At 33.7% G+C, this 22,460-nt stretch overlaps 2 protein-coding genes and 1 long non-coding RNA gene across 6 annotated transcripts; 1 reads left to right on the forward strand and 2 right to left on the reverse strand.

The window, feature by feature from the left end:
- Nucleotides 1-631: 631 nt before the first annotated feature.
- On the reverse strand, nt 632-12,745 carry serpin-13 (serine protease inhibitor 13). 3 transcript variants are annotated; one of them, XM_089731959.1, is made up of 9 exons: nt 12,367-12,745; nt 8,928-9,016; nt 8,452-8,585; nt 7,740-7,817; nt 7,080-7,302; nt 4,947-5,087; nt 4,558-4,646; nt 2,687-3,115; nt 632-1,875 (listed from the first exon to the last, which is right to left on the reverse strand). In XM_089731959.1, the coding sequence occupies exons 1-9, from the start codon at nt 12,481-12,483 to the stop codon at nt 1,724-1,726; spliced, it is 1,452 nt and encodes a 483-aa protein (XP_089588085.1). In that variant the 5' UTR covers nt 12,484-12,745; the 3' UTR covers nt 632-1,723. The 3 variants fall into 3 exon arrangements, with proteins under 3 accessions (XP_089588085.1, XP_028034280.2, XP_089588086.1); XM_028178479.2 differs by lacking the exon at nt 12,367-12,745 and adding an exon at nt 11,048-11,185; XM_089731960.1 differs by lacking the exon at nt 12,367-12,745 and adding an exon at nt 9,202-9,222.
- LOC149501822 (uncharacterized) lies at nt 11,144-15,592 on the forward strand. Its single transcript, XR_016324010.1, has 2 exons — nt 11,144-11,508; nt 11,589-15,592. It is a non-coding gene; the product is annotated as an uncharacterized LOC149501822 (long non-coding RNA).
- crp (transcription factor cropped) lies at nt 13,554-20,836 on the reverse strand. 2 transcript variants are annotated; one of them, XM_089731961.1, is made up of 3 exons: nt 20,497-20,836; nt 18,697-18,859; nt 13,554-18,231 (listed from the first exon to the last, which is right to left on the reverse strand). In XM_089731961.1, the coding sequence occupies exons 2-3, from the start codon at nt 18,826-18,828 to the stop codon at nt 17,488-17,490; spliced, it is 876 nt and encodes a 291-aa protein (XP_089588087.1). In that variant the 5' UTR covers nt 18,829-18,859; nt 20,497-20,836; the 3' UTR covers nt 13,554-17,487. The 2 variants fall into 2 exon arrangements, with proteins under 2 accessions (XP_089588087.1, XP_028034275.1); XM_028178474.2 differs by having other exon boundaries at nt 20,421-20,835.
- Between the last annotated feature and the right edge of the window lie 1,624 nt (nt 20,837-22,460).

A 22,460-nucleotide genomic window follows, 5' to 3' on the forward strand; every position in this document is an offset into this window, starting at 1 on the left:
TAGCAATCATTTTTTATTAAAGAGCTTTTAAAGTAAATGAAAGCATTATAATGTCTGTACATAATAAATAGGATTTATATTCCGAATTAAATAAAGATAGCTAGCTAATATTAATTTTTTAAATCTTTTTTTTTATTGCTTAGATGGGTGCACGAGCTCAGCCCACCTGGTGTTAAGTGGTTATTGGAGCCCATAGACATCTACAACGTAAATGCGCCACCCACCTTGAGATATAAGTTCTAAGGTCTCAAGTATAGTTACAACGGCTGCCCCACCCTTCAAACCGAAACGCATTAATGCTTCACGGCAGAAATAAGCAGAATGGTGGTACCTATCCGTGCGGACTAAAGAGATCCTACCACCAGTAAAATAATGATAGCTAGGTAGTATTAGTTTTTTAAACCCCCATATTGCTACTACCAAACTATTACAAAATCTACTTTGCAATAGTTGTAGTAAGTGAGAGTTCATTCAGTCAAGTGGTACTTGGAAAAAAATATCTGATGAAGAGCTCTGCCCTTTTCGGAGGTAAGTAGTAGGGTGAAGATGATGGAGTGTTTTTTCAAATAATTCCTCAGAGCATTTGAACGAAAGTCGCAAGTAGGTATTGCCAAGTAGTTAAAGTGGAATCTTTGGTATCGTTTTTATTTATTTATTTCATTACTATTAAAATACAAGTTTTACTTATATCAATGAATCTTATTATAGTAAGTCTTTACGCAGCGTAATGAATACATAGTAATAATTATTATTTTAATTTAACTTAATAAACAATATAAAATGATAAATATGTTTATGTGCAGTAAACGCTGCGAAGCTTAAATTAAAATAGTCCGTTTAGTTTTTGTTGTTATACCGATGTACGATGTAAGTTTTTTGTTGTGATTCTAATACAAATTACTGGCTTTTTTGCTGCGACTGTAACTAACCAGTATTTTGTTGGCTGCAATGGCTAAAAAAAGGTAGTTTTCCTAACAGTATTATAACGGTTATGATATTTAGTTCTGTCTGGATTGTGAATCCAATAGGAACCTCAAACTCTCGATACTTTTGCCTCAAGAAGACGGCATGATTTAAAAAAATATTAAAACAAAAATAATATATTTTTCAAAAACGAATTTGTTAATCTCAATCTATTGTCATTTTTTTAAGTTTTGCCAAAAAAGAATATTCTCAGGAAGCGACACAAAATGCCTAAGTAAATTTTAATTTCCAAATCTTGTAAGTTTTCTACGCAAAATTATGTACAGCTATGATCCTTAGATTATTGCATTGCTGGAGTCCATGGGCGACGGTAACCACTCACCATCAGGTGGGCCGTATGCTCATTTGCCTACAAGGGCAATAAAAAAAAAGGAGGCAGAAGTATAATAGACAATATAAGTATAGTAATATGTATATGTATGTTGTTTTAAAAACGATTTTGGGGTTTTATTTAATTTAGTACGACGGTACTTTGAATACTAATGTTAAGACCGAATTTTAAGGCGGACAGAAGCATCAACCTTATATAACCGGTCACAGAAGATCGTAATAAAGATGGACAGAGTGAGCAATGGTCGTAATTTAAAAATAAAATAAAAACATTCAAACGAAGATCTAAATAATGAAAAGTACCCGCAAGTTTCTCATTTACCAAGCGACAAAATTTTATAGTATCAAATATTATTATCCTATAATAAATACATTTATTATTAAGTAGTTTGTTGGTAGTGAACTGTTTCTATATCGTAGGATCGTATACGACGGCACTAAAGGTCACTAGTTTGGTCTTCTCGTTCCGAATGAATATGTAGAACGGGGAGTCCGCGTAGAACTGTTCAGCTGATCGCGCCAATATCCCGGCCGTCGCCGCCACAGCTTCCGTTCCGAATTCTATTAAGGAAGTTTTGTAATTTAACAAACAAGGAATAGAAAATGCAACAGTTAAGTTAAACATGTTTAGACCCGAACAACCGGTCTTTGTTAAGTGGTTTCTAGAGCCCATAAACGGAAACCTTGCGACTTGAGGTTTCTGTCTCAATTGTAAATGAAAAAATTTATTACTTCATCGAGGAAGGAAGTCATGAACATTTGTTATGTACGTATTTCATTTGAAATTTTGCTATTTGCCTGCGGGATTCGAACACAGTCGCATCGCTCGATGCGAATGCACCGGACGTCTTAACGTTTAGAGCTTTAGAGCAAGTCTTAAATGAAATACTAATAATAATAAATTTATAAACTAAAAACACACTACAATATGAAAGGTAAAGAAAGAAATAGGGAAAGTTCGTGTCGTGCATACAGTGACGGGGTTCCGTATCACCTTTATCAAATACATACATATAAAAACATATTGGTATTGTTAACTATTGTTCGAGAAGATTTTCGTTGCGTCTTTTTAAATGATTTTATAATTATAAAAAAATATTCAGTAGGTACAGTAAATCATGGTTTTAATTTGAACAAGAAACTGTATGCATACCGTGCAAATTATCATACGCCAGTTACATATGGAATGACATCGCCTACTAATTTATTTTCGATGCGTTTTATAGTTCCTAGAATAGACTTATTTACAAATTTTGTCGATTAGAATATCGCCCACAGCCTCTGAGTGGAATGGCGGTGATAGAAGAACAAAATAAGGAAACGTTTATATTGACCGACGGACATTTGAATCAAACTCGATAATAGGACTTACCGTTAACAGTAATCTTGACGTTATGTAACACGGAGTCGACGTACACTCCCGGATTGGGTAAACTGTTCAATGCGTCTTTTAACATTCTTGACTGCTCGTGACCGAATCTCGATCTAATAACTACCTCGTTTTCTTTTTTATCATCAGACGAATCTATCATCAAAGCAAAATTAGCTTCGTCGGGACTGAACATAGACTTGATTCCGACAGCTTTCAGTGCTTTGTCTAGATTAACGTTGCTCTCCAAGTCCATTTTAGGGAATCGCACAACAGCCTTTCTTTCGTTCATTTTATTAATTAGTTCGTCAATCTTATTGTAGTCTAGTTTTTTCATCAGATCAAAAAGGCTGAGTTTCATTGGCAATCTAGGTTTGAGAGCGTACATAACGGTCGTAGAGTCGTTGTACGGTAGTGCGATCATATGCAAACCTGAAATAAAATAATGATAATAATCTAGAACAAGTCACGCGCGGTCACGCGGCCTCATATTAGGAATCCCTGTATTAAGAGAACCGGGGACTGATATACATACTCATATACTTTTGAATATATACATATACTAGCGGATCCGACAGACGTCCCGTGAATGCATACACAAAAATTGATTCAAGTCTATCCAGCTGTTTAGTTGCAATATAGATAAATAACTTAGATACCGACTGCAGCGCCATCTGCCGGGCTGATTTGGGAATCTAAACCTTCCAGGGCGCCACCCAAACGCACAAAAAAAAATTCAAATCGGTCCAGCCCTCAGAGTATACTTAAGCTATGTATACTCTAAGGTACAGCCGCTTAAGAGGAGTTCAGTGACATACACACGTACAGTAGAATTATATACATACATATTATACAAGGTGTTACAAAATAGCCCGTAAAAGTATAATTAATTATCAAAGCCAAAAATTTTGTCAATCCTAGGAAGCTGTCATGTCAGGGAACAAGATTATTTAACAGAAAGACCTACGTACCTTTTTTACTGAATAATTGTCTACTTTAATATATTTATAAATGTTTGCTACCTCAATACAAGGATGTCATTATACTCAAGTACTGGCTTAAAAAAAAGTTAAGTTGGAAAAAAAAAAATGTTGTCAATTTCAAATCTTTTATTCGATATTCTACAACTGTTTCGAGTTTTTTTTCAAATGTAGGTACATTCTGCGTAGCGTACTCTTTAATTTTACTGAAATAGAGTTTGCGCATCAGTGAACATAATAATATTTTTTGGGATATGTTATACAGCGTTACTACGGTTCTTAAATATTTTGAATGGACTCGTTACAGGGCCTCATTTAACCTCTTTTCGGCTTTACGGGTAATTTTGTAACACCCTGTATATAATATATAGAAAATAAAAAGCCAGACAATGAACCGACGAACTTGTCCATTGCATGAATGTTGTCCCGATGTGAGAATCGAAGGCACGAGTCGATCAGAAGTGAATGTATAAATCATGTTTCTATTTAAATTCACTCGGATTTATTTATTTATTGCGTAAACGTGTGGAATCTGGTGTAAAGTCGTTACGAGAGCCTATAGATATCACAGCGTGAATGCCGCTATTCACCTAGAAGGGGTTCATGTTTGTTGCCACATTGTATAGTGCTAACGCCAATTACAATGCTTGTGAGTTTAATTTTTAGGACACGATGTTATTCCTCCTCCTTGTAGGTAAGTCTTTCGTGAACATGTTGTCAGGTACATATTTTATTTAAAAAAATTGGTACATGGTTGCGTGATTTGAATACCGGTATAATCGCATCGCTCGATGAGAGTACATACACCCGGCATCTTATCCTTTAGGCCATGACCATTTCACTTTCTAGCTAGAGTACTCTAAAAACAAAATCTTTTTTATTATAACGAATTACCGTCTTTTTCAGAGAAAATGTAATTAAAGTCTCCTAAATTAAGCATAAGGTCGGCCATTACTTCGCCCTCAGGTTTCTTGAACGGCATCCTGGAAAAAAGAGAAAAAATTCAGTGAACTTTTCGATTAATTCATTTGCCATAGTACTTAGTTATTTTTATTCGTTGTAAAACATATCGATCAAATTAAAATCTTACCTCGACAATGTTCATTACGCTATTTTTAACTCTATGTTCTATAGGTAGATAATCGCATAGGTTATGTAATCTTTTTTTAAAAATTGGAATGTTATTAATTTCATTGATATTTTCAGATAATATGAGAAAATTTGTGATAATAAACAAAAAACTAGCAAATAATTCACGGCTAACAAGGCAAATCGAAACTCACTTAAATGTGTATTCCGGGATAAAGGGTGATGCCCATTGTCCGCTGAAGTAGAGAGCGCTTAGCAACACCACCTTTGTTGCCTCTGGTAGTGATTGTTTTAAAAAATCTTCTATCTTTGCCTGCGTTTGCGCTTTGACCCACCTGAAATTGACTCAATTCAAATATTATTTAAATCACGCAACAAACTTAACAAAAATACTCTATATAGAAGGCGTAAGAATGACGTAGATTCAGATTTTTCTCCACACAAGCGGGAGACTGACAGCTGAAATGGCGCCATGGCGCTTAACTAAAAACTGAGAAGAGATGCAGCCAAGAGAAGCTTAATTACCGTGTACCGCAGATCATTAAGACTATAGACGTAATTTTTTTTTAATAGCCTATATGTGTGGACGAGCTCACAGCCCACCTGGTGTTAAGTGGTTACTGGAGCCCATAGACAACTACAACGTAAATGCGCCACACTCCTTGAGATATAAGTTCTAAAGTCTCAGTATAGTTACAACGGCTGCCCCACCCTTCAAACCGAAATACATTACTGCTTCACGGCAGAAGTAGGCGGGGCGGTGGTACCTACCCGTGCGGACTCACATGAGGTTCTACCACCAGTAATAAAGTTAATAAAATAAAATAAAGTTAATAAAATAAGTTATCAGCTACCAGTATATTTCATGGTGTCAATAATTATGAAAAAACGGCTGAATACACGGAAGTTTATAATAGTGGAAGTGGAAGTCAAAATCACTGAGTTTCTAATTTAAAATACTTTATTTATTATAAACATATTATGTTCAACTTTAGAAATTTGAAAAAAGTATTTTAACTATTTAGGTACTCTCTCCCTCCCCTCTGTATTTTGTACCGCATGTTCCAAGGGGAATGCTCTGAGATATTGTAGCCACCGGAGTAGAGTTCATTCATATTACCAGGAGCAACTGCGTTCATCCACAGTGCGTTTCCAGAGATCTTTTAGCCACGTACCATCCGGCTTTGGAATGAGCTCCCCTCTACGGTGTTTCCCGAGCGCTATGACATATCCTTCTTCAAGCGAAGCTTGTGGAGAGAGTACTTAACGGTAGGTAGCGGCTTTGCTCTTCCCCTGGTATTCCTGAAATCCACGGGCGACGGTAACCACTCACCATCAGGTGGGCCGTATTCGCGTCTACCTACAAGGGGGAATAAAAAAAAATGTCTACTCTGTGCTTATATGAATCCGGCTTCCATTAATAAAGTAAGCAAGCTCAGTGTGGTTTTTACAGAAAAATACAAATACATTCGCAGAGTCAATACCACAATTTGACTTAAAAATAGCTAACCAATAATTAATCATGTTGATTCACACTGACGTAGAACTTGGTATTTTCGAAAAAAACCGTGTTTTAAAATCACGTGGCATATTATGTACAATAATTTATTATTATTTTTCGATAATCGTTACCTCATCCAGTTAACGAATACTAGAAAAGGTATTTACGGGTTCGAGTTTGTTTCCCGAATGCATCTCAATCTCGGTGCAGTGATATTGGGCGATTGTGTTCGACAAGGTTCGACATAAATGAAATTGTATAAATATTTGTTTTTGACGTTCATGACCCAGGTTAAAAGATATTATAGGAGTTATTTATTGCACGTGGATCATTTCACAAAAATCTGGATGGAGTTTATAAAGTTACACAAAGATTTGATATAGGAACCAATAACAATATATGCACAACTTTTTTCGATTGTTTTTGAAGAGTAATAAAACTGCTGTCGACATCGTCAACTAACTTAAAAGAAATTAAAATACTAATGCTTTTTATCACCTAAAAATAATATTAGCAGAAGACGACGGTTCCCTACATGTTACCGGAATTCGTAGACTCTGGCCATATGGATGCCACCGCGTATTCTGAGGTATGAAATTAAAGTTCAGCCCAGTCGAAGATACCAGAAAATATGACTTAAGAATGGACACGTGATTGTTATGTAAAATCTTGTGATATGTCAGGATATGTCTATTAAGGTTTTTCAAACGGAACTAAAGTAAGTAAGTATACAAGACCATTGTGAAGATATAAAAGATATAAGTAATTAAGCCTAGTTAACACAAAAGTTTCAATGACAGGATAAACGAAAATGACAAAAACTCACTCATTTATCATTTGTTTGACTTCGTTCTTTTGTGTGAAGTTGACACCGCGGGCTTCCCCGTGGTACACGGTCGTCAAATAATCTTTAAAAACGGACCGGATCCGGGTTTGTGAATCAACAAACATGGCATCTGCGTATAATGTTTTGGAGTTCGTTTCATTATCATTCAATTGTTGAAGCAGCTCACCAAACTGCTCGTGGTGGTTTCGATTGGCCAATATGTCTGGAAAAAACAAAATACACAAAAAAATTCAAACCTAAAATTGCACTTAAAATTTTGTCTACACTTAAAACAGAAGAACAACGTTGTGTTTGTTGAAATTCGTTCTCAAGGCAAGTACTATAGGTCAGTAGCCTCATTGCGAAAGCAAACGGTTCTCTTTTGTTTTAAATTGACAAAGAGCTTTCATAGAAAGAAAAAAAACTACAAGAAATAGCTATCGTATGAATATACAAATAGTACAATACTTTAGCAGTGATCTGATTTTTTACAAGTGATACCGTACCTACTGAGGTAGATGGACAGGAAATAGTGGCCGGCGTGGGTCAGGATTAACCACAGACTTCATAAAACCTCATAAGCAAGGTAGGTTAAAACAATGGTGTCTATAAGAAAAAATGTATTTATCTAATTATTTCTTCAAAACAATGAAAGCCTACCTTGAGAAAAACCGAGGCTTGTGGCGAGCTCGTCGTATGTACTTCCCACACTACCGAGAAGTGTCATTGCCAGTAATCCTGATAAGAATACATAGAAAACAGTACAAATATTTGTTTACTATTAAAATAGGAAATAATGATTCATGTCAACAATACTAAGAACATTTATTTGAGGCATAAAGGAAGGGTCATACTAAATACTAATGCGTGAATGTAAATCTTAAACAGAATTCAGTGCATGATATATAATATCGTGTTTATTTCTGGCGCTAAGTACCGGATAATTCTGGTCTGAAGAAATGGATATAATTTCTATTTCGGCCGCGAATCAATTAATGAAGGTTTGAAGAATTCTTGCTCTGACTTGAGTGTCATGCCTCAATGCCTATTCATCTTATCATGTATTTGGGTTTCAATCACAGCTTATCAGTAGGATCTGAACTCCGAAAAATGTCTACGTAACAAAATTATTGTAAAATAGAATGCGTCTTGTCTAAATACTTAATACAGATCTACTATTTGATAATAGTTACAAATTGTACTAGAACAACGATCTTTCATAAATCACGTGTTTTTAAGGTGTTCACGAGTTATAAGACAAATTAACTTAAATTTGATTGATATCTTATATCTGATGTACACTAATTCTCTACAGTATTCGTGTTTTAGTCCTTATTATTCAACACGTAACTTCAGGAAAAACAAAATTTACCAGCAATACCGGTCGGAGACAATGCGATGTTTTCATTCTCGTTTTGCTCCATCATTTTTAAAAGTAATTTGTACCCAAAATTGTTGACTGAGTCAGCCAAATAATTTGGTTGAAATTGAGCCTCTGAGGAATTTCTGTAATTTAAAACGTTATTGGTATTTAATACATAATTTGGGGTATAGAAAAATGACCTATAAAACACCCTGTAAATGACGGACTTTACATTTCACGGTAAAGTAGAGATGACGGGACCATCAAAATTAAATAAAAATTCTGATTGTACTACCAATGGAGCATATAATACAAAACAACCACAGCCAAAGCTCCTTCGTGATAATGATTTCATGTTCCATAGGTTACGATAATCCAGTGGTATAATATTGTGCTAATTTTATGAAAAGATTTCTTTCCTGGTGTACCTTTATGTTATATACTAGAGAAATACCTAATCAAGTGATTTCTAAAATTCCACTTACGCTTTTGTAATTACTTCGTCAATAGAGTTACACCATGTTCCGATGATAAGTTTACAGCACAGAAAGAATTGGATTTTTCGTCGCATTTTCTGAAAATAAAATATAATTGTGATAGTAATGACCAGTGAGCCGTAAGCAGTCCACCTTACCAGAGAATTTAAAAGAGCCAGGTGACAAAAGGGAACTGCCTCTACAAAAGGTGCTAAGGCGGAAATAAACTTTCTTTGCATTGCACTATATTTTGGACATTGTCTAACTCTGCCCTGTTCAGTACCTCGATCCTCTATTTCCCTTACTAAGCCACTAACACACTTTCCTTATTTGCAAATTATAAAAGATGTTGAAGTTAAGTCCTTACAAAGAATGTACATGAAATTTTAACAATATCGCAACCAGCAGTAGTTCATTGAAAGAAATTTATTACAATATGAAGATAGGCATATTAATGTTTCGCATACGATAAGGTCGTTTCCAATGCTTTACCAATGTCAGCAGGTTATCGATTCTACTAAAATAAAGTATTATGTATTACAGAAAAGCTGTTTATCACTATATCTAGACAAAATTAACTATACAAATTAAGTTTAAAAAAAATCATTAGATCGAGTAAATAATTAGATCAGAGCATCTTAATGTAAAATATTTCGTCCTGTGTTCCCAGTATCAACCAGGTAACGCCACTATACTCTGCTTGTAAGATATTTATTTGTAAAGCCTAAATAACTTAATATATGTAGTAACCCTACGACCCGCCTTCGCTTAGCTTCGGGGATTATAATTTATTAATACTCTTATTGAATTTTCTTTTATACAAATCTGGTCCTGACAGTAACAACAACAATAAAAAAGAACGTAACAAACAAAAATCTAACCTTTCCTCTTTATAATATTGGCTTAGATTAGTTTAGAAGTATATATTTTGAACATAAAACAAATTAAAACGCCCGTAATGATATGCATTTAAATTACCTACCTAAATATATAGTGTAACAGAGGTTAATAATGTGCATGAAATTCCTAAGGCCTTTAACGTATTTAAAATGATAAGGATTAATACTGTATCCGTCTAATTAGCTTTGCAATTACCGCATTATACATGACTAATTTTTTAAAACCTACACGAGTAATGGGCATAGTAAGTTATCTTTCAAAGATGGACATTTGCCACCGCCGACTTATTTGTAGATCAATAAAAGTAGAATATCTCACTATAACATTATTTTATCTCAAAGGGTTTAGGTAGCTGAAGAAACCTCCCAGGCGGCCTAGTTTTTTTCGAAACCTCCGACAAATATCGTTATATTTTAGCCAATATATGTACCTAACACTTAAATAATATATCTTAATAATTAATAAATAATATACCTTCTTAAAAAATCAGTCTATCTATTGGTGAAAACCGTATCAAAATGCCTGTAGTAATTTTTGAGTTAATCGCAAAGAGACAAACAGACAGACACGCGGCAGAGGGCTTTATTTTATAATAAGCAGTGATATCGTACGATCGTATCACAAAATAAGTATCAATCACATAAAAAACCTATCGGTAAGTTTTTTCTTACATTTATTCAACCAACCAATATTAACCGATCAATTAATTTCAAATTTGCAACATTTCTGTTGCGAAAGGGAAATAATACCGGGTCATTTTAATTCGATTTGTAGTTGTTTATTGACAAAAAAGTGATGCGTAATCAAAGCAAATCATTATAATTTGTAGGTAAGTAATTGTTAAATTTTACAATACGTATTGTAAAAATTGTACAATTATAATATCAAAATACCATTACTAAGTTGAACTTGGTCATTTTAAATAAATATAATTTCTTTAGTAACTCAATAAGCCTACACGAAAATTATTCAGGCTAGCTAATATTGTGATTTTTAATGATTTTATTACGTGATTTACCGTAACATCTTTAGCAGCAGTAAAATGTATTGATTCTAGGATAACAATTCCATTATCATTTTATTTGGCTAAAGTAATTCACACAAAATACTACCTAAGGCTCATTTTAAAAATCATAATTATAAAAATATATGCAGTACACGCAGACATTTCAATGGTTTTAGATAATTTCTAGGTATGTTAATATGTCTAGAAATGATAATTTTCTTACCGAGCGCAGTACAATCTGAATCTGCACAAAATAATATTGGTCGCGCTTATTTAATAAACAAAACACGACTGACCGCTTCCACGAGTCAGTTAGTAAACCGACTCCGAGTAGGTACTAATAAAGCATTGTAACCTTGAGAGAAACATAACGGAATGAATCGTTCATACTTTGTAGGTCAGACATCGTAACAAAGCATTTATTTTTTCGACCCGGACCGACGAAGCTTCAAAACAATTTTCGTATTTTCTCTAAACCGGAAGTCAGTATACATAAAACACGTTAAATTTAAATAAATGCCATTTCGTGGAATAGAAACAATATGCTATCAATTAATGTGAGGTATTTGACGGAATTAATTTTAGCTACCTACCCTAGCTGCTAGGGCCTAGCAAGAGCAAGATCGCAGAATCTACCACCGGATCGGAAACGCAACACACTGAGAAGATCCGGCGAGAAACTCAGTGGGCAAAATTTAATGATTTTGCAATCGATATTGACTATTCTCCGCAGTTTATACGATCTAAAATTCCAATTTTTATAGGTATGTACTTCGAAAATTCAAGTGACTTTGGAATAAGAGTTCCGACGCGGAACTAACACTGCAAAAACGGCTCGCAATATCAATTTTGCGTTTGGAGAGGGGAGAGGGGACTGCTAATGAACGCACCGTGCAATTTTGGTTTAAACGCTTTCATGTTGGAAATTTTGATCTGAAGAACGGACCACGTGGAAGACCGCCCACACATGTGAATAACCATCAATTGAAAGAGAGGAGAAGCCGATCCGACACAAACTACTCAGGAATTAGTGGCATGGTTTAACGTATTACCAACAATATTGACTCATTTGCGTCAAATCAAAATGGATGCCTCATGATTTGACTGATCTGCAGAAAAAAACGCTTGTTGAAACTTGTGTTGTCTTGTTGAATCGATACAGAAATGAATGAATATTGGGTCGAATTGTGACATGTGATGAAAAGTGCGATGGCTGACCCCAGATCAAACGCCGCAACAGTGTCCTAAGGAAAGCTTATCAATGAAAAGGTAATGGTAACTGTTTGGTGGTCTCAGCATGGTGTTATTCACTATAGCTTTCTCCGATATGGTCAACTGACCCCAGATCAAACGCCGCAACAGTGTCCTAAGGAAAGCTTATCAATGAAAAGGTAATGGTAACTGTTTGGTGGTCTCAGCATGGTGTTATTCACTATAGCTTTCTCCGATATGGTCAAGCAATAACGGCAGATGTCTACTGTGCCGAACTCTTTTTTTTTCTTTTTCTTAGATATGTGGACGTGCAATGATAGCAAAACTTACAGTGTAACAGCCCCGACTCGTGTATCGATCTTCACCATTATTGCTCCACGATAACGCGCGGCCTCGTACAGCACTTGAAACAGTTTTAACTCTACAAGAACTGCAATTTGAAACCATTCGTCACCCTCCGTATTCGCCAGGCCTTGCTCCAGCGGACTACCATTTTTTTCGTGATTTGGACAATTTTCTACGTGATAAAAAGTTTTCTTTCCAGGAGGCAGTACAAAATGCTTTCACACAGTTTGTAGAATCTAGATCACTTTAACCCCTAATATTAAAATTTCCAAACCTTCAACCGAATTAACATAAAAAATTGTAAATTAACAAAAAGATAACAAATATATTAGGTATTTACTCTGAATATGAACAACTGCTAAGTATAGGATGATTTACAATGTTTATTTATAAATTTAACTCCCTGTTTACACACTACATACATACTGATGATAATGTAAATATAAAAAAGATCTGCGTTTACTGTAGTTTAAGACGTTATGCGACAGAACTATTATATAATATTGCCTTCTAAAGTTTTAATATGTGACTACTAAACGAATACATTAATAGCGTGTATTTTTCTCGATCTCCCTTTCTCACTCCTCTTGCTCCATGGCACTGTGCAACGTTCGCGCTTTCTCACTCTCATTCGGTTTTGATCGCCCTGTCCCTCTTTTTGGACAAAAATGTCCCATATTTTCGTGTCACTATTAATATTGCGTTTCGTTTGTGATTACTGGTAATAGGACCTCTTGTGAGTCCGCACAGATACGTACCACCACCCCGCCTATTTCTGCTGTGAAGCAGTAATGCGTTTCGGTTTGAAGGGTGGAGCAGTAACTATACAGAGACCTTAGAACTTATATCTCAAGGTGGGTGGCGCATTTACGTGGTAGATGTCTATGAACTCCAGTAACCACTTAACACCGGGTGGGCTGTGAGCTCGTCCACCCATCTAAGCAATAAAAAAAACAAAAAAATCCAGACAGGGCATGGATACCGTTGCACTTCCAAAAACGCGAATCGAAATTCCCATATAGTAGGTACGTGAAAAGCTTCTCTACAATCCTAAAGATAATCCCAATACCCGAGACGAATACCCAGTATTCGGTAATGGACGCTTCGCTATCTTATAACTTATTAATGCGGGAAATTTATTATTGGTGTGTGAAAAAATAAAACACAAAATGTTCAATCTTTTATAAATATTGGTAGATATAGATCAAATGTGGTACATACAATTAAAATGAGAGGAAATATTATTTTACCGATTTCATATCAAAATGGAAACATCTATTCATAATTTTCTACACTTTATCATAACGTATCTTAATTATCATTAAAAGAATCACGCCAGTAGGTACTATGGCCACAACTATACATGTAGGAACACGTCAATCAGCGACATTTACAAAGTCAACATTTATATACAAACGATACTTTGTGTGATGGAATCATAAACATAGGACATTTAAATTAGCTCTGGGGTCAGATTATTAAAAAAAAAAAGAATTTCCACTACATTTTTAATATTAAAAATGTCATTAATATTATTCTATAAATGCATATAACTTATGCAAAACCAGTAATTTTCAACATTGAAATACCGACTTGTTACACACATGAAATTGGTACATACAACAAACAACTTAACTATAAATGCGATAGAGTGTAGAAAATGGAAATTGTATTCACAATAACATGAAGGAGCCAAGTACTAAAAAAAAAGATATTAATATCTTTTTTTTTTTATTTAACAAGAGATAATGAACATTATGTATCAAACACATACAAATATTCTCTGCTTGAATTTGAGTGTTTGAATGATTCTGTGTTAAATATGTAGAAAATAATATCAATTGCAAAAAAAAGAAGAAAACTGGTACCTACTTCATAAAGTTATAAGTTTTTATTAATAATTATTACAATTTTTACACAAGAATCAATCAATCAATCATTGTATGAAAGAATGAATGTAGACTTGGCTCGACAAGAAAAATATTTAGCTTTAAAATACAGACGATTGCTATCCGTTACAAACTAATTAATAAGAAATAACCGTTTTTAATACTTTACGACATAAATAATAACACATTTTAAACAATTTAACTTGTTTCTTTGACTTAAAATCTCTTACTTCTATTCTGACTACACTAATAGTATAACCAAGTCTGTTATGTTACATAGTTAATAATTATCCTATGACATAATTTAAAGGCGGTAGGCAACTTCTAAAATTACGGACTCAGAAACAGAGTGACGTAATGAGCTTTCTCGGGAGAAAAATGGCAACCAACTATGAAACCGATTTCAAACGCACAAGAAATATTAGTCTCATTTCTATCTGTTTAAAAAAAGTGTCATTTTATAAGAAAATATGTAATTCAAAAGATTAATATAGTTAAATTACATATAATTATATAAATTAAAATAAAACAAGACTGACTTCTGTCTTTCTATCAATATAGTTCAACAAACAGCTGTGGTAGAGCGTTAATGAAATAAACGTTAATAAAAATTAAGATATCGCATTGAATCAACTGTAATCACATCTTTTAAGAGGAAGGGTTAATATTTTATTCACCTGCATTTTTGCAACCACAAAGTTTATTACAGGGCGTTAAATCGGTGTCATAATTGGTCTATTAAAAAAACACAATACAAGGATTACGTCCATAATGAAGAAGAGCATTTCGTTGAAGCACACATTGTATATTCATTGCCTAAAGGTATAGAGAGATCACAATGATTTTTTAATATAAATTAATACAAACTCATTCAAATTATTAATAAAGAGAAATATGAAATTATAAGTGCATAAAGTGCAGAATAATAATGGTTCAGTCCTCATAGCAATAAAGGATAATTTCTCTAGAAACTGAGTATTTATCTGTCTGCAAACTAATAATTCTTTACAAAATATGACTCGACTAGTGATCTCTGTCCACCAAAAGGCATTAAAATATTAAATGTACATATAAACATCAAGATACATAAACAACACACATACACACACACGCACACAAACTATACTATCATTATTATTTACTTGAACTATGTAGTGTAACTTAATAATGAAAATTGATCAGTCTTAAAAATCCATGACTCCTCATAAGACTACCTGAAGTACACTGTACTTAAATCAGTTTCACTCTGTTACTGAGTCTAACTTAAAATACACACACACAAAACTTACGATTTAAATAACAAAAGCACAATATGTATTTCTTAACAAAAATGTCAGCAATTGAATGCAATTTAGCTTAATCACTGTTCACGTTAACATTTATTCGGATCCCTTTCGATCGCAACAAAGGTTGTCTAGAGTACAATCGGAAAATGAAAATAAGTTTCTTGTAAAAAAAAAAGACAGCACTTTTTTCTTGTGAATCTTGTGAATTGTTAAAATATATAATTACGCTACTACCTTGAATACAATACACGCAAGAAAGAAATTAATACTTTCAAATTTTCATTGTGTTTATCTTCATCTTTCTTATATTGTGTCTTTATACTTCTCTTATATCTTTTTGATGATTGCTATATTATTTCGATGTCAAAGACATATGTAATTAAAATTAACAATTTCATCATGTTGATCAAGCAATTTATCTGCCAAATCGACTTACATATGCAATAGCTTACTTGGTAGACTTGTCCACACAATAAAACATCACCATGACAACTTCTAATTTACAATTGAAAACCAAAGAAACTTGAACATTAGAAATTCTTTAAATTGAATAAGGTTATTGAATTTCACAAATTTTTATTCACTGAACTATAAAATTTTCAAATAAAATATATAACTCCAATACTAGTAGATAAATATATATTATTAAGTAGGTAATTATATTTTTAAGCAGTAAATTACACTAGTAATTTAAATTGATTAAAATACACACTAACTCATTCGATTAACTACGCAATATAGGGAATACCTCTTTAAAGAATTCAACAACATGGAATGCAGTGGTATTTTTGTCCCCAAAATGCAATGACGAACAATACCATTATTAAATTTACTAATTCCGAATAAGAATCAAGCTATGCACTGGGGTTCCAGTTAAATATTATCAAGAAAACTTACAATATGGTCATTCAAAGTTATATTGCCCTATAAAATACATTTTGAAGCAATCATTATTTCAGATCTCTCAATGTCAACTTTTTATTAAATATATTATTGCTGTTTTAAACCTAATTATAATCATTTACTAGATATTTCATATATTATTTTTACAGGAAGCTATAGAGCATAATAGTTAGGGTCTTCATTTATACTCTCTATTCCATAGCTGTAAGCTGTTTTTGCAACACTTATAATGTTCATTAACTTATAAAATGATGTTCATTTTAAAAATTTACAAAGCTTAGTCAATACTTGTTTTTCAATTATTTTAAAATATTCAAGCTAATATACTTTTATTAGATTAAGTGGTACTTTACTAACTTGCTGCATATTGCTGAAATTTTCGAAAATCCCTCTTTTTAGCGTAGATATATGAGTGTTTTATTGGTTTATGGTAGATTTATCATAATTTTTTTGATTTTTTGCATTGTCTTTCAAGTTCCAGTAAAAATATCACAATTCGTAACTAATGCAAACCACACATTCATTATAAATTTACAATACACCTAGCCATCTTTCGACTTTTGGCACATGGCGTACTGCATTGCTACCATTCGTCGCCAGTTCCAACGCGGCTTGTATCTCGGCTAAAATATTCTTCACTATAATGATGCTTTTTTGTACATATTTTTCTAATCAATCAATCCATATATTTTTAAGCAATGAGTTAGAACTCGCGACAAATATTTCAGTCACCCCTCATTTCACTAACACAGTTACAATAATTTTACATGTAAAAATAACACAACAGTATGAAATAATAATATTTGAGACCATACGTCCATTAGAATGCTCACCCGGAGGACTAAATCTACCGTGTTTTATTTGACTTCAATGCATAAAATAAACAAAGACGCAGACTTATCGATTCGTCACTTTGGAAGATACAACTAAATAACTAAAATTTAAAACTACATTCGAGGAGGGTCAGGTGCGCTCGCTAAGCGATAAGCATTTTACGAGCTAAAAGTCTAAACCGCTCGTCGAGGCGATCACAAGTGCTTGACGACGATGACACCGGGTCGTGGCGGGGGCGCACTCGGCTTCTTGGTTAGCGCTAGGGGCGCTTCGGCCGTCTCCTCGCGAAACAGGTGGTCGCCCTCCAAGTGTCGGATAGCCTCCACAATGGTCTCGAGGTTTTGGCGGCTCGTGCTTGCTAGGTAGAGCCGCGAAGAACTGTCTTGATTCGCCTCTGGCAGTACCTCGACTTCCACTCGGGGCTCAGCCTTGATGGCGGCTTCAAGTAATTGAGTTGTGGGTGGGGGTGGCTCAACAGGTTTTATGGGAATTTCTTCATTCTCCACTTTGCAGTCTGAGATTTCAGTCTGTTCGATAGGGCCTGATAAAGGTCGCGCGATGTCGTGACCTGTTTTAGGATACACCTGCGTTTCTAGTGCGTTGAACCGCTCTGCAAGCAAGCGACGTAATCGCCGTTCCTGTTCAAGTTGAGCCCGTAATTCTACACACTCAGAATCTTTTTTCTGTGATGTGTTTGACATTGTTATAACAGCAACTGGTTCGGGTGATCGTGAATTCGATAAAGTATCGTCTGTAGAATCAGGAGGTATGACTGATGGTACATGTGTTAGTATATCACCTTTTCTTTTTTTCAATGGAACTTCACCTCCTTCATGCTGATTTAGTAATCTCTTTAGTTGACAATTCTGTGAAAGTAGTCTTGTTTTCTCTTGTTCAAGATTGTAAATGTATTCTGCAGTTTGTTGTAAAATAGCTGCCTGTAAAAAAATTATCAAATACTTTATTAACTTATAAAAAACCATATCAACGCTTGAAAGGCAAACGTGACTAAGTGACAATATCTGCTTTATACATAAATGATAGGCAATGACCATATTTGATGCGCAAAAAAAATATATTTTTAGGTCTATTAAAATCATTTCAATCCTACAGCTAGATTCGTTAAAATAGATTTTTTTTCAGGTATTTCAACTTTAAATTAGTCTACTGTAAAGTTCACGCATTGTTGCTTAGTCACGTTTGCCTTTCAAGCGTAGATATATACAACATACGTATGTTTCATGTTTTGAATTTTATTGTTTTTAGAAAATTATCTCAAGAACACTATTACTAAGACAAAATTAAAGAAATATTTAGCATAATGAAACAGCTTGATCATTTACAATCTTAGGTAAATTTAATCTTTAGAAAAATGAATAAATATAATACAATAAATAACTCACTTTGCTTAATTTTTCGCCCTCATGACGTGGAAGTAAAGTACGCAAAGCTTGAAAACCTGCATTGATGCTCTGCATTCGTCGGCGTTCATTGCTGTTGGCAATTTCTCGTCTAATCCTTTTTTCTGCCTCCATTGTCTTACTCCCTGATGTCGAATGTTTCTCACTGTAAATGTTTAAGCAGAGTTTTATGACAGTAATCTTTTTTTTTAGCATTACTCATTGAACTAAATAGTTTTTAGAATTTTTGTTTGTGGAAAGACTAATTATATACTTTGTATAAAAAAATTAAATTTCCATTAGTATGTTTACTTTTTAACAGTAACTTTTTGACTACTTTATATTGTATATTATGGTTCGGTTCAGATCATGTAAAGTGAATGTATAGAAACACCCATAAATAAAAAATTGTTTATTATTTATTAAGGAAACAATGCCCAAAATGTCTGACAGTAATTCTATTGATTCCGGATAATTAAAAAAAATGCCATAAAATAATGAAGTACCTTAATATAAGAAGTATTTACAAGAATCAACTAGGTGACTGAACCAATGGACAGTTAGATTTTTTGTTGCATCAATCTAGTTTAATTAAAAGTACTTTTGATAATATTTGCAAATGAGTATTTTTTGCATGCATGATCAAGTAGTATTATACTTTACACAGTTTTCGCTTCATGAAAAATTCCTTATCCTAATATTAGGTGATTATGTATGGTAAAGTATAATAACAAAGTGTATTCAACCAAAATTATTAATTGGCATAAGAGCTTAGGTAATTTTATGTGAGTGAAAATGAAATAGTTTTCACCTACCAAGTTATGTATGTTTTTATAATTCTTTGGCATACTACAGTCTAAATGTTTTAACAATTTCAATACAAACATAACCACCTGCAATACCATTGCTAACATTAATTAATTTAAATATATATAATATATTCTATGTAAATATATATTAAATTTTCAGCAGTGAATGACTGAGGGCTGATGATGATTACGTATATCTATTTATGTTTAATACAGATAGGCCTTTTGTATTATTTTACTAATTTATAAAGTTTTCCTTTTTGATGTATCATTGAAGATTGAACAAATATTTGGTAGTATATTTTTTTAATTTAATGATAAATAATACCCCATCTTATTTCATTTCATTAAAGTATTACTTAATAACTTGTTAAGATTTTATTTATTAGTCTACAATTAAATTTCTGTGCAATTTCTTGAGTCATTTATTGGTAATATATACAAATTTTGGTGGTGTCAAATTTTATATTTAATATTTAATTTTCATGTATAAATATTTCATTCTTATAATAAACTATATTAATAACAAAATTGAATGTGTGTAATCGCAACATAATTCTAATAATAAATTGATATTGTAAATAAATCGTGTTTGTAATAACAAGAATCAATAATTACAAAATAATGAATGGTAACATTTACTCCATAGTGAACATGTGTTTGGTAGTACCGTATTATTGCGATTGCAAGTGAAGGCGCCTACTACGCCTATTTGATTTGACCAAACATGGCGGCTCAACAGCTGACTATAAACCGGCACGGGGCGTGAGCGTAATCATATGGTACGCCGAAACAACGTTGCTTTATAATAACAATTCATAAGCAATTTTCACATATTCGTATCATGTTCTTCAATGACAACTGCATATTGTGTACAAGATTAAGCGGGAATGAGGCAACCACGCCGGTTTACAGTACCTGACAAACGTGTGATCCGATGCTTCTTCTTCGTACAAGTTGTAATCTTCTACTTCTAGTAAACAAACGTCATTACCGTGCAATGACATTCCTTAGTCGTTGTTTTCTACTTATTCCTCATATACTTCAGAGGATGCACAAGGCGATAACTAATATCCATCAGTTTACACACGAGCCACAATGGCGGGAAATGACAATGAGTTCAGTCAGGTGACGCTTCGCAAATTAAAAGCAATATCACTAAACAACACACTAAATCCGTTGTACAGTCCTTTAGTCACACATCAAACCAACATAATAACATTCGGTATTAAAAATTTTATGCATCAATTACAGAAAAACAGCAATTTTTACACAAGTCAAGGGCAACAATACGTCGATGCACTGAAGACCATAGACTACCTTTTGTTAATTTTTTCCTAAATCATAGACTAGACTGTGGCAATATAATGTAGACCTGGGGACTAAATTCCTTTACGACATTTCTCTTTACATTTTACAATCTCCGAGGTTTTGAGTTTTAGATATAAATATAATCGACGTTACATTTTTTATGTTGAAAATTTAATATGTGTCAAAGTAAATTTGAATCATGCAAATTAGTTACACCTTATTGCCATACCATCGTGTGGTTCGTTTGACTCGGGTAGTGCTTCTTCAGATACAAATAAAAAAATTAAAAAAAAAAAAAACTAAAGTGTATTAATACTCTATTTTAAAAAATGTGCCTCTTTTCTAATATTGAGTTACAGAATATATCTCTTTAGGCATTCGTGCGTTTACTGACTTAAATATATATTTATTCACCACACATACGCATTTAAATTTCGCTCTCATACAACTACTAGAGATTTAGAATTAGCTTATTGCTTTGACACTGCGAATCAGAGCGAAGACGAACAGATGAGCTTAGTAATTATATCTATTGCTCTTGTTATAGTTTTCAGTGTGTTCGAGATTGTCAATGTTGCACCTCGGATATTGTGTACCAATCTTTGTTCATGAAATATCGCCGATTCGTTGTTTACTTTTTTTTTTATATTTGAGATGTTACTGGTGGCCCGAAGGCCTCTCCAGTTTTACCAGGGCAGGTAAGCGAGCCAAGTCTCAGCCAGGAGCGACATTTACAATTCTGTCTCCTTCCCCTTCTTTTTCTGTAACCTAGGAATTTAAATTTGATAAAGAACATAAAAAGTGTAAATTAATGGCTGTATAATCCTTCACGTTTCATATAAACTTTAGCAATCGATATTACACGATCGAGGATATATCGAGGCTCTACGCGTCCAATCATTGCTTGTTCAGTGGTACCATGCAATTCACTCAGCCTGGTCATCTGCAGTTGACTGTTGAGATATAGAACTAGCTGCGTGTCGCCGCACTAGTAATGTTGACTCGTTACCATGGATACATTCTCTACTTATTAAGATTGTGTCGTGTGATTAAAATATAATTTGTGATAATAAAAAGAGTCTGCTTATTCTTCCATATAAAATCTTAACATTGACAGAGTAGGTCTGATATAATCCCTTTACCTTCAGCTCTTGTTTGGATGGAGAAAAAAGAGAACTAGGTAGTTTTCCAATTACAGAGCGCATAATGCGCTCTTGTGCTGTAATTGGAAAACTAATACAATTAGTTTTATATACTAATACAATTAGCATAATGCGACTCAGTGACGTACAATGCCGAATTATGCTGAAGCTTAGTTGAGCATTATGCCGCATAATGCGCTCTTGTGTTGTAATTTGAAAACTACCCTAGACTGTGTCTGAATCCGCATCGCACAGCGTGCGATAAAGGATTTTCAACTTCTTCATATTTAGAAGCCGAGGGGATTGTGACGAAAGCTCCAACTTTTTTACGTTTTTTGATCTGAAACATCTCTTAGCGCTACTTGGCAGAAAAAGTTAAATAAGGCGATACAAACGCGTGCGAGCTCACAATAAGATCTAATACCCAGCAACACATTGGTCGTATTTTACGAAATTCCCGTGAGTGACGTTGAATTTTGCTATTCTAAACTGACAGGTTGATGTT

This window comes from Bombyx mandarina, chromosome 12, assembly GCF_030267445.1.
Source record: "Bombyx mandarina strain Sakado chromosome 12, ASM3026744v2".
NCBI lineage: Eukaryota > Metazoa > Arthropoda > Insecta > Lepidoptera > Bombycidae > Bombyx > Bombyx mandarina.